Genomic DNA, 12,402 nt, shown 5'->3' with positions numbered 1-12,402 from the left:
CATAGAGACTGTGTCAGCTCCCAAACAGACAAAAAACAAACTAAAAACCAGCAACAAACAACTTAAACATAAACAATCACAAAGAAAGAACAATACAGTATCCACATCTGAACCAAAGAGTAAAACAGTGAAATGTGGATTATTAAACATTAGGTCTCTCTCCTCCAAGTCTCTGTTAGTACATGTTAGTAAAAACATTTCTGCATTTTACCCATATTTTATTTTTAACTCAAAATCAAAGATTCCAGATTCTCCTACATGTTGGTTTTGAATCAGATAGGACGACAGATTTCAGGTGGCCCTGTGTCTTTCTCTATTACATTTGCCACTGTGTAACTCAAAGTTATTTAAGGACTAGTTTATTTCAATGGATGAGTTTACTGACTGACGCGCAGAAGAAATAGTTCTTTATGGAGCCTAGATGGTGTGAATGATGAGACCAAAGACTGCAATATCTTGTACCAAAAATATATTGAATAAATGGAGGAAAGGGGAAATGGAACAAAATAATTAACACAACACACAACATAAATGCCCACAATTAAATAATAAATCAATGCTGTGATCTTTCTGTGCAAAAGTCCTTTTTGGTCCTCTTCTTTTTAAAGTTCACTTTTAAGGTATTCCTCCTTAGAGTCCAGCTTCATACAAATGGGGAAATATGTCCGTAATCCAAAGACGGCTAAGTGGGGGAAAGAGGGGAAACAAAGAATGGTCCTACCGGCTCGCCACTTCAATATGAAGAAGATTAATTCAAAGGGAGGGAACAAAACCTGACCTGTAGGTCAGAAAAACGTCCATTAGCACATCAAGTTCGATTCAGTTTACCGGTAAACAAATATATTTTTCTGCAAGCCTATGTAACAATGCAAATCATCATCAACCAATGTACAACAGTTAAATTATTAATCATCTTGGCTACGTAGCTTAATCTATACATTCCAGTAGCGTTCGCTACAAACAATACAAAAACAACAATAAAGGAAAACAGCTGTCTAACAGACAGCATAGCCGAATTCAAGGCAACACATAACAATAATCATTCAATCGCACTTTGTTTCAAAGTAAGCCCATTAAAATGCTTAAGTAAATAAAAGTGTTCAAAAACAGCGGTTTTTGAGCCGGAGTTCTGCTCGCGGTGGGAACGCCGCCGCACAAAGTCATTTTTTAATCGCGAAAACGATCGGCTGGTTACTGACAACCAAAAGGTTGTTTTTGGTAGATATTAAAGATCATGGGTGGGCGGGGCAAATGGAGCAGTTTTCTACAGTCGAGTAAAATTCCAGGAAAGAGCTGGGTGTGGCTTTCCTTTAAATCACATGATCAACAGCTTTAAGATGGAGGCAACTCGCTCAGTGTTTCCTGTTTCATTCTTAGACTGTGGCGATGGTAAGTAGCAGCTTTTCACTTGTTACCTGGCATCTTTTCAGCCACCAATGATAGTCATTGTATGTTATCAACATTTCACTAACTATGTTTTCTCTCATGTTTAAAATAGGCCGACCAAGAGCAAAATAGGTATGTCTGCAGACTCTGCTGTAGCCAAAGTTATCAGATCTCCTGTGTTTTTAAATCCCTAACTGCTCGATCATTATCATTTTAGAAGACAACAATTTCTCAAAGGAGGTTCAAAACTAATGCCTACAAGATTACCAAGAGGATGGTTCGGGGCTCTTACATGACTCCGGGAAGTCAACACTTGGTGGATGAGGTGTGTTACCTTTGACACTTTTAAGACAGTCCTGTTTATCACTACTAACAATAAGCAAATATGTTTTCACTCAACAGATCCTTCACAGCATGTTGTTTCTGGGCAAAATCAACAACATCCCCTTTTCTCCAGAAGAAATCTTCCCTAATCCTTTTGTTTTGGGTTCTTTAATGAGAAGATATCCCAGGCCTTTAAAGTTGTATTCGACTCAGCTTCCCAGGCGAAGTCCCTTCTCCTGTGTGCTCGACATGGTAAGATAACTCTTCTCACATTTTCAGTCAATCTGACAAACTTCCAGTTTTTAGGAAAGTATAATGCAAAGTGCTTTTTTACTGAGAAATCCAAAGAAAATCCATACTGTACCTTATACTTCAACATATGCTTCTAGCTATACTTCTCCACCAAACACAGAGACTGCAGGAGAGCTGGAGACTTGCTTCAGAATTTGTTAGTTCTAAATAATGTCTAACAGACTCATTATTGGAGATACTTACAGTCTTCAAGGCGTATATGATGCTGTCACTGTGTAGCTGCTGGATCTGTTAAGTCAGCTCAAAGACTCTAAATTCAGCGTGTTTTGACAGCCCGGCATAGCAAAATAGAAAAAAAAGGTCAATTAGCAAATTTAATTATAAATTAGTGAGAACAAAGATGGATTTTTGCTTATTGATTTAAAATTAAATAGATTTTTGTGACTTGTTTCACCCCCTATCTTAAAATGTCTAAACCAAAAGCATCCAATGGTCCTGCATAGTTAAATAAGTCAAGCAGCGAAACAAACATGTTGATCAACTTTCTATGAAAAACAACTATATAATCAGGTGCAACACTTTGACCAGATCTGTAACTGTTTTCAGATCGTCCTGCAAAATAACTCAGAGAATGAAGAGCAAATAAAGCAGAGTCTGCAAGATCTCCTCACAGACTTGGACTTAGAAGAGAATAATAAAAAAACAGCTTTCGTCTCGTCCACCATCTGCATTTCTCAAAAATCCCAAACCAACAAATCAGAAAGGTACTGCGGAGTCTCCATGTCCACCAAAGGTCCTAACGCTGGGAAAATTATGATTGCTGCCTCCTGTCTTAGCAAATGGCATAAATATGTATCTGGTGCGGTGATGACCTATTATCCAAACACAGTCCAGAAAGATTACTTTGATGGAACAATTGAAGTACCTGGAAATATCAGGTGTGAGGCTTTTTGTCTCCGTGATGGTGCCAGAATGAAGCCTTGCAGATCATGTAAGAATTTGTTTGGCTTGAACACAGAAGACCTCAGAGAGTGGCCATATGGTAACTGTGCTGAAGCTGAGAGCCTGAGCAATTTGCTTGAAAATGAGAGAGAAGTTGAAACGCATGTGGATGAATACTCAGCTGAAAAGGATAACAGGCAGAGAGCTGAGGATGAGGTTGGTAGGGTTCTTAGAACCGTGTTGCAAAGGATTCGGTTTAACTGGACAGGTGAATTTTACAACCCAGAACAAGAGTGAGATTTCATGAAATCATTTGCATTCATCATTCTGATAAATCAAAGATTCTCTGCTCTGACAGCATCTGTGTGGATTTTCTGTAATCACAGAGACGTGTATAAGCATGTTTACTTTCCATCTCCATGTAATTGTCACATTTAATAATTAAAACTGGCTTCTATGGGTTTTTGTTTGTTTGCTTACATATCTAGTGTTTAATGCAATGTGAAGCATTATCAGACAGCATTTATTGGGAAGAATCCCATATTTATACTGGTCTGTACCCAGGGTACACAGAAAATAAAAACACATGTTTTCTTATTATGATCCCAACTATAATTTACTTAAGCAAAAGCACTACATGTGTAGTTATAATATTTATAGCAGTTACTGTTGAGCTTTAAATTTATCATCTTAAATGTTTATATGCTGATTATATTGCTTTATATAAGAAAGGCCTAACTCTGAGTACACTCTGTGCCAAAAAGTGCTGACAGGAAACTGCATGCTTTTGCAGAAACGTGCTTTTGCAGCTAGAAAGTGAAGCTGATATATATCAGTTTTAATTAGTTTTTACCAACTGCTTGCTAGGGCAATCCCACGAGTTTGGTGTTTTTGTATTGAACATGATTCCAAGTGCTTTCTATAACACATAGCAGAGGTGCCACAACAAAGACTGAGAAGAGGACAGGAAGAGACAGTGAAAGAGATGCACTCCTTCGCCATTCATGTTAAAGCGTTGCATAGCTTTAATTTTAGAGAGTGTTGCATAACTTTAGTCATTTTTCTACCACAGGTGAAGCCAAGAATTGTGAAGCTCTCTTTTGGCCAAATACCAGAATCTGTAAGAAGAAGAAAAAACAAACAATCAAATAGGTCATTATTAAGAGAACAACAATCTCTTGATGATTATCCACAGTGTCTTTGATAACTCTGAGATACAAACTGTCAAGTATATACACATCCCAGCAAACAATAGCTGTGTTTGACTAAAGCGATTAATAACAAGGACAGAGCTACAATCACTACAGTCAAACATAAAGGGCTTAATCCTGAATCCAAGTCTGAGCTGTGATGCCGTTGGTGCTGAAAGCTGCTCAGATCCTGAAGCTGCACGTTTTGTCTCTCTCTAACCAAACCAGCAGCAAAAGAAGACACATTTCGCTTGACATAAACATTGTCATGAATTCCCTCTTACTTTTGCTGGTTTGCTTCCACCACCATTAAAACACACACAGAAAAACAACACAGCACAGCTCTCTGCCTCTCTCAGTGTACTTTAAGAACACCGTTTCCCATCTCAAATCTCTGTTTTTGGCATTATTCGCTTGCTTGTTATGAAGCAGTCTACCGTTGTTTACAGCCATTTTTTTTAATGACTTCCGACAAGACAGCCTCATTTCTGCTGTTCAATACCAAATTTTATTTATTTTTTTCAAATTAAGTGAAACTGCAAAATGCTCTGCTGTGTCTCTATTAAAACCTCTTATTAAAACCTCTGAATCACTTCAGCAGCATCAGCCAATGTACATTTGTTGAGTCGTGGTTCTCGTCTGCTTTTGTTCTACTGCAGAATAATATTTTTAAGGTTATCTACTGTAAAAAGCTAGGCCAGGAAAATCTGCTTCATGGTTTTGTGTTTTATCCTCAGTTACTTTGACACAAAAGCATCTGCTGTGATGCTCACACCTCTGATGAAGTTTCACAAGTGTCAGTACTGATAAATGATCAGAATTATAATGTTTCTGACTCTCTGAGTAAGAATTAAATGGAATCTAATTGGGACCTTGTGAATTGGAATTGAACAGGTTCTAGAAATCAGTGATGATACTCAGCTCCAATACCCACCTATGATATGAGGCTTACGAACGCTGACTGGGTTTCATTTACCAGCTTTTTATGTTCTTCCTGCAGTTTCCTCCCCACATCACTCATCTTAACTTTTTTCCAGTCCTCCTCAGTCTAAACAGAACACACAACAATACAAAGAAAAGCTCAGGTGATTGATCTCTAACACTAGGCATCCCCAGTCTTATTCTTAGCAGTCTAACTTCTCACCATATCTTTGAAGGCCTCTCCATTGTAGTAGCGCTTGGATGCTGGATACTCTATCGTTTTGTCACATAGTTCCAGGAAACTGGAAGCCACCAGATGCAGCTCCTCTCCGTCATAGCCGTACAGCTTTTTGTCCTCACGCGTCATCAGCACAAGCTCGTCACATGGACATGAGGTGCCCTTTACCACACCAATAACCTGCATTTTTACAATCTCGGGAAGGTAGAATTTTCCCCAGGCGTTAACTTCATCATCATCCCCGTTGTATTTGGTGTTCTCAAGCTCTTCTATCCACAGGTCAGCACCACTTGGCTTCTTCAGGTGAACGCACATGCTTTTGTTTTTGGAAACAAAATCTTTCACCCATTTCAGGTACTTTTCACCTGGAAAGAAGCAGACAAGGAAATATGGATGAATGTAGAAGTGTTGGAAAAGACAAATAGCAAGGTTATCCTACAGCAGTTTGTGAAAATGTTGTATCTTGAAATAAGCAGGCAAAATGAGGATCTCACTTATCTCATATGTTCTGACTACCGACTTTCTTCAGTTAAAGGACAAAAAAAGGGCACACTGGAGGCTGACAGAGTGTGCAATGGTGGGAATCATTTTGCAGAACTCACTAAAGTTTGTTTCTCCTGGAACAAGCTTTCTACACTTCGGCAAATGAAAATACTGTGTTAAACTAAAAAAGAGCACCAGACCAAGGTCTACAGTACTAACAGAAAAGCATGCCGTTACCTGTTGCCTGTCGACACAGCTGCTGATCTTTCGTACCAAAAAAATGAGGATCCCTGAAAGGAATAGAAAGGTTATGTTAAAATGAATGACTGTCACGGTGATCATGGGAAGCTCCGAAATATCACAACAATAGCTACGAAATCACAAAATGCAGTGTGATGTCTGTAAGCACCAAACATGACATCTCTGCAAATTCATCTTGAAATATGTAGGTACCTCACACGTACAGCTGCAGCCATCTCAGCCATTTATCACTGTGGCTGCCAAGTGGCTGCCACTTCACAAGCGCATGGCACAACATAGAAGAGCCACCTCCACAGGACAAGACTCAGCAGTCCATCTGCATCTTAAGGATAAAGGACACTCTTTCGAGGATGCCAATGTTCACATTTTGGACAGAGAGGACAGATGGTTTGAAAGAGGAGTGAAAGAAGCATCTATGTCCACTGTGAGCGACCATCTTTGAACAGAGGCGGGGTTTACGACACCAACTCTCTGCCATCTATAATCCAGTTTTGAGATCCTTCCCAGACGCCTTAACGCCCACTCACATCCTGGGCCATCTGACCTCAGGAATTCGCATGATAAGGTGGGGCCAGGTTTCACAATGAACTCACCCGAAACTCTGGCTGATTGGGACCCACACCCAGTTTCACACCTTGGCTCAGGTGATTAGAGGATCATCAGGGGGTCCTTTTGTCCCTCTGTGGGGGGTCACTCCCACTAGGCTTATATCTGGGACTCTCCACCATTTGACCTTAGAACTGAAGAAGCTTCTCGGATGAGAGGTGAAACGTCTTCAAGTAACTTAAAGAAGTCCAGACGCTTTTCTTTGCAAGCTCCTTTGACTACGATGACCTGGATGACTGAGAACCTTCACAGACATAAGGTGAATGTGACAAACAAAGCGCCTTCTTGTTCTCTGTGATAATGTAAAGTTATTAATGAAAAAACAAACGAGTAAAAAACGGACTGGAAACATGTCTTCAATCAAAACTCGACAAAAACAAAGAAACAGCCTCACTTCTCTGCGACGCTCCCTAAAAATGACGTTACGTGTTACGTACCAGAGATTTCTATACAGCCCTTTATCAAGCCGAGAGAAAGTGACGCAAAACCCTCCAACTAATAACGACTAGCAGAGAGGCTCAGCTGAGTGTAGTTACCTGGTTTGCAGACGCATACAGACGTTTCCTGTCCTCTCGGACGCAGCTGTGATAGAACATGTGGTGCATTACCGCCACCAACTGGCTTGGAGTGAGGACCGGAAATCGCTCATGCCAAATCAAAAAAAAAAAAAACATAAAGAAAGATTAAGTGAAGAGATAAATGAATACATTAAATCAAGAAGAAAAAAACCCACCACCGGACATATACATCCTCATATCCTTCTGTACAAATGAGTTTGTTTTAGAAACTGAAAAAAGCCACAAAACCTTCACATCTAGAAATCCTTTGCAGTAAAACTTGTTTTTTGGCAGGTTCCACAGGTTTTGAATCAGTTTTCTTCTTTATTCCTGATAATTTTGACAATGAAAAAGAACATGTTCTATAGGGCTTTGGAGTTGACGTCACGCCGCAATGCATTGTGGGAGCGCGGCACCATTTTCGAGGTCTACGAATCAAAACAAACACACTGTGTTGGAACGACGATTGCAAGATGCTTAAAAGCAGCTCAAAGAGAATGGACTGTATAGAGACCGATTGCGTCCAGAGGCGAAGCGGCAGTACTTGCAGAAAATAGCGTGCAGTGGAAATGTGGACCCGTATGAAATACGGCCGTGGAGTAGAAACCCTGAAGACGTAGCCTGATATATTTTCGTACCTTATCTGTGGAGTCAGCGCGTACAAGTCGTCATTCAAACAAAGGTAAGTCAGCTCGAGTACTGCGTGTGAAATGCGTTTGATTTCCCTGCAAACATTCACATTAGTGCAGCATAAATTCATTCATGAGGGGAAATTACAGTGAGAACATGTGGAGGCTGTTAGAGGGAGAAGATAGTGAGTTCAGTGCAGGGCTGTGCAGAGAGGTTTAAAGGGGCGGGTGCTCAAAGTTAAAAAGGGGCACATTGAACCAGGCTGAATAACAACAACACACATTCATCAAGAATCTAATATGGGAAGGGCAGGGCTGTGTTGGTCTGAGACTGTAGACATTAAAAAGTCCACAGGAGAGATGGTAGCTGATTAAACAAGTGTCATGAGATAATAACAAAATGCAAAGATTGGTGACAGCGCTTGGAACCATAAGGCAACAAAAAACTATGTATGTAAAAAAAAAAAAAAAAAAAAAAAAAAAATATATATATATATATATATATATATATATATATATATACAGTGGGGCAAAAAAGTATTTAGTCAGCCACCGATTGTGCAAGTTCCCCCACTTAAAATGATGACAGAGGTCAGTAATTTGCACCAGAGGTACACTTCAACTGTGAGAGACAGAATGTGAAAAAAAAATCCATGAATCCACATGGTAGGATTTGTAAAGAATTTATTCGTAAATCAGGGTGGAAAATAAGTATTTGGTCACCTCAAACAAGGAAAATCTCTGGCTCTCACAGACCTGTAACGTCTTCTGTAAGAAGCTTTTCTGTCCCCCACTCGTTACCTGTATGAATGGCACCTGTTTGAACTCATCATCTGTATAAAAGACACCTGTCCACAGCCTCAAACAGTCAGACTCCAAACTCCGCCATGGCCAAGACCAAAGAGCTTTCGAAGGACACCAGGAAAAGTATTGTAGACCTGCACCAGACTGGGAAGAGTGAATCTACAATAGGCAAGCAGCTTGGTGTGAAAAATCAACTGTGGGAGCAATCATCAGAAAATGGAAGACATACAAGACCACTGATAATCTCCCTCGATCTGGGGCTCCACGCAAGATCTCATCCCGTGGGGTCAAAATGATCATGAGAACGGTGAGCAAAGATCCCAGAACCACACGGGGGGACCTGGTGAATGACCTGCAGAGAGCTGGGACCAAAGTAACAAAGGTCACCATCAGTAACACACTACAACGGCAGGGAATCAAATCCCGCAGTGCCAGACGTGTTCCGCTGCTGAAGCCAGTGCATGTCCAGGCCCGTCTGAAGTTTGCCAGAGAGCACATGGATGATACAGCAGAGGATTGGGAGAATGTCATGTGGTCAGATGAAACCAAAGTAGAACTTTTTGGTATAAACTCAACTCGTCGTGTTTGGAGGAAGAAGAATACTGAGTTGCATCCCAAGAACACCATACCTACTGTGAAGCATGGGGGTGGAAACATCATGCTATGGGGCTGTTTTTCTGCCAAGGGGACAGGACGACTGATCCGTGTTAAGGACAGAATGAATGGGGCCATGCATCGTGAGATTTTGAGCCAAAACCTCCTTCCATCAGTGAGAACTTTGAAGATGAAACGAGGCTGGGTCTTCCAACATGACAATGATCCAAAACACACCGCCCGGGCAACAAAGGAGTGGCTCCGTAAGAAGCATTTGAAAGTCCTGGAGTGGCCTAGCCAGTCTCCAGACCTCAACCCCATAGAAAATCTGTGGCGGGAGTTGAAAGTCCGTGTTGCTCGGCGACAGCCCCAAAACATCACTGCTCTCGAGAAGATCTGCATGGAGGAATGGGCCAAAATACCAGCTACTGTGTGTGCAAACCTGGTAAAGACCTATAGTAAACGTTTGACCTCTGTTATTGCCAACAAAGGTTATGTTACAAAGTATTGAGTTGTATTTTTGTTATTGACCAAATACTTATTTTCCACCCTGATTTACCAATAAATTCTTTACAAATCCTACCATGTGGATTCATGGATTTTTTTTTTCACATTCTGTCTCTCACAGTTGACGTGTACCTCTGGTGCAAATTACTGACCTCTGTGCAAGTTCCCCCACCTAAAATGATGACAATCGGTGGCTGACTAAATACTTTTTTGCCCCACTGTATATATCAGCAATCAATCAGAAAATCATTGGTTCATATTACAATTAAATATGAACAGGCTCCTTAGATGTAAGCAGTTCAGATCTGATGTCATTTACATTCTTCACACAGCACATTCGTCCAGGCTGACAGGTAAACATAGAACTAATCTCAGGTAACATGACTCATAGTAGAGATCCAGTAAGAAAGATTGCAGGCTCTAATATTATTACCACACAATCCAAGGACACACCAACAGCTCAGATTTGTAGAACTATTTAAACAAATGTCTTCTGAATATTCAATTCAGGTTCACAGTGGGGGGGGGTTTCGTGGAATTTTTAAAATAAAGTCTGCAACACAGAAAGAGCTGTGATCAAGCTATTTATTACTGCGCCAACACACATCAAACATCACAGTTCAGTCATGTCAGCGCTGCCACAGAAGTCGTGCTCCTCCTCCTTTATGCATTCCAAGTGTGACAGGTGAGACCTGGAGACTTGGGACCGCCCCTGGTGGGCGGAGCTGGTCTTCGCTCCTTTCATAAGCGCAGGTGTGGGCAATTGGGTATTCCTTTGCAAACCTGAAGCTGCGAGTGCTTGGTCCGAGTTGGGCAAGTTGGTGTTTCTTAACTATGAAAGTCTGATACGCGTCCTCCCCTAAACTTCTGTTAGAACGGTAGGTTACACAAAAATGTACCACTTGAGCTCTGGCTGTTGGCAGAGGTTTACAGTTATTTGCACCCTTGTAGGTGGGAAACATTGCTCCGGTGAGAACGGTATAGTGGACTTCATTGCCACTGACCCACATTTATTAGGGTGTGACACGAACTTGTGGACAGGTAACAAAACCAATTCAGTAGAGGAATATTCCTGTGTTTTATTGTCCAGCTAGTGATCTCCTGCCTTTTATTTACAGAGTACCGAGCTGCTGCTTTGCCAGGTGGATTTCTGGCTGCGGGCAAAGGACCCGACACATCAGTGTGTTTTAATTTGTTTTAAACTGGTGTAAGCCGACAGACTGACTGCTGCGGCTGTCGATGGTTTTGGTTTTTTGTTTTACTTTTTCTGTATCAGTAGGCACCACAGATATTGATTCGCAGGCGGTGAAGGCGCTGCAGGGAAAACAAATCCTTTTTTGTCTCCCCGCTCTTGCATGCACAGCGGGGGGCCCGAGTGAAGACGGCACCGAAGATTTGCCTTTTTTTTCTATAGTGTTTTACCCATTTGGGGTCATGTGTGAGTTGCCGTCCATTTTTAACCTGTGTGCTATGTTGATTTGTTTTTAAACTGTTCTCCGCAGCGCTTGTCCTGCCTCACGGGCAATCGTACAGTCTTATCGTTTTTTAATAAGGTAACGTTTTTAATTGTTTTTAGGTGCTGCTGTTACACTGTTTCTTTTATTTTGTATTAAAAATTAAACTCTTTTAAACTGACTGTGCGCCTACGGCTCTGTCCTATTTTAAATAGGTACCTACCACGGGTCACAAACTGGCGTTGTCGGACAGGACGAGCCTCTAGGTGTGCACAGCGATTAGTCAGTTGGTTTGTGTAAAATTTTTATTTTTATGGGTGTGTGTTTTAAACTGTTTTATATTTGTATTTATTTTTTTTAGGCAAAGCAGCAGCTGGTAAATCCTGGTGGTAACAAAGTGTAATCTGCATTTAAACACAGTAGGCACTTACTGTTGAGGGTTTTTATTTTTTTTATTATGGAGTCCCAATCAGGCATATCTAGCCCCTGTAGACCTCATGACTCTACCTCTATGGAGGGCTCTCTCCAAGAGAGGCTGGTTTATATCCCTAGAGAGAGGTCGTGCCCCCTTTTTTAGTGGAACTGGGGAAATTGGTGTTCAAAGTTGGGTGGAGGAAATAAAATCTGTAATGCGCACTCGTAGACTTGCCCCTGTTGATAGAGCCCATTATGTCTATGATCATTTGACTGGTGATGCTCGTGAGGAAATAAAATATAGGTCCCAGCAAGTAAGAGAAGATCCAGACTGCATTTTTGATATTCTCCTTAGCCAGTATGGTTGCCCCATGTCCTTTATTGCTGTTAAGGAAGCTTTTTATGCAAGAAGGCAGCAAGAAGGAGAGTCACTGAGGGAATTCTCCCATGCATTGTTTTCTCTCATGGACAAAATGATCCAAAGTTGTCCAGAGAGGCGAATTCCTGAGGCTGCTAGACTGCTTTCTGATCAGTTTGTAGAGGGTGTCCGGAATGGAAATTTGAGCCGCGAGCTTAAAAGGATTGTTCGCGAACATCCAGATTATGACCTCCATACTTTAAGAGATGAAGGCCTCAGGTGGGAGCGGGAAGGCAGAGTAGGAGTAGAACCCGGCCGGTTCAGGACTTATTCTGTCCCAGCAGTCTACAGCATTCAGCATACAGGACAAACAAAGGGGCCAAGGGATACTATTGGGTCAGAATTAGCAGAGGTTAAGGAAATGTTAAAACGGCAGCAGGCCCAGATTGATCAGCTTACACATGAGTTGAGAGTTGCCCATA

At 41.3% G+C, this 12,402-nt stretch overlaps 3 protein-coding genes across 3 annotated transcripts in view; 2 read left to right on the top strand and 1 right to left on the bottom strand.

The window, feature by feature from the left end:
- LOC147336918 (protein NLRC3-like) overlaps positions 1 to 12,402 on the top strand; it is a 1,139,417-nt gene that overhangs the window by 345,632 nt on the left and 781,383 nt on the right. The gene's annotated exons all lie outside the window — the stretch shown is intronic.
- The window catches only part of LOC147336935 (NACHT, LRR and PYD domains-containing protein 12-like), a 98,464-nt gene that overhangs the window by 36,265 nt on the left and 49,797 nt on the right, over positions 1 to 12,402 (bottom strand). The gene's annotated exons all lie outside the window — the stretch shown is intronic.
- LOC147336938 (uncharacterized) lies at positions 904 to 3,363 on the top strand. Its single transcript, XM_086285696.1, has 4 exons — positions 904 to 1,518; positions 1,604 to 1,711; positions 1,789 to 1,962; positions 2,569 to 3,363. Exons 2-4 carry the CDS (start codon positions 1,661 to 1,663, stop codon positions 3,199 to 3,201), a joined length of 858 nt encoding a protein of 285 aa, XP_086141822.1. The 5' UTR covers positions 904 to 1,518; positions 1,604 to 1,660; the 3' UTR covers positions 3,202 to 3,363.

This window comes from Aulonocara sp. 'chitande type north' Nkhata Bay, linkage group LG3, assembly GCF_057382095.1.
Source record: "Aulonocara sp. 'chitande type north' Nkhata Bay isolate Kocher_YH1m ecotype deep benthic linkage group LG3, A_spYH_male_GT1.1, whole genome shotgun sequence".
NCBI lineage: Eukaryota > Metazoa > Chordata > Actinopteri > Cichliformes > Cichlidae > Aulonocara > Aulonocara sp. 'chitande type north' Nkhata Bay.
Note: the sequence above shows the minus strand (reverse complement) of the source record. Positions and strands in the feature narration are given on the sequence as shown.

Excerpts from the sequence above, each read along its gene's own strand:
- LOC147336938 (XM_086285696.1), top strand. The coding sequence starts at position 1,661 with ATGGTTCGGGGCTCTTACATGACTCCGGGAAGTCAACACTTGGTGGAT. Across the intron at positions 1,712-1,788 it reads GTCAACACTTGGTGGATGAG|ATCCTTCACAGCATGTTGTT; the intron begins GTGTGTTACCTT and ends TTCACTCAACAG. Across the intron at positions 1,963-2,568 it reads TCTCCTGTGTGCTCGACATG|ATCGTCCTGCAAAATAACTC; the intron begins GTAAGATAACTC and ends AACTGTTTTCAG.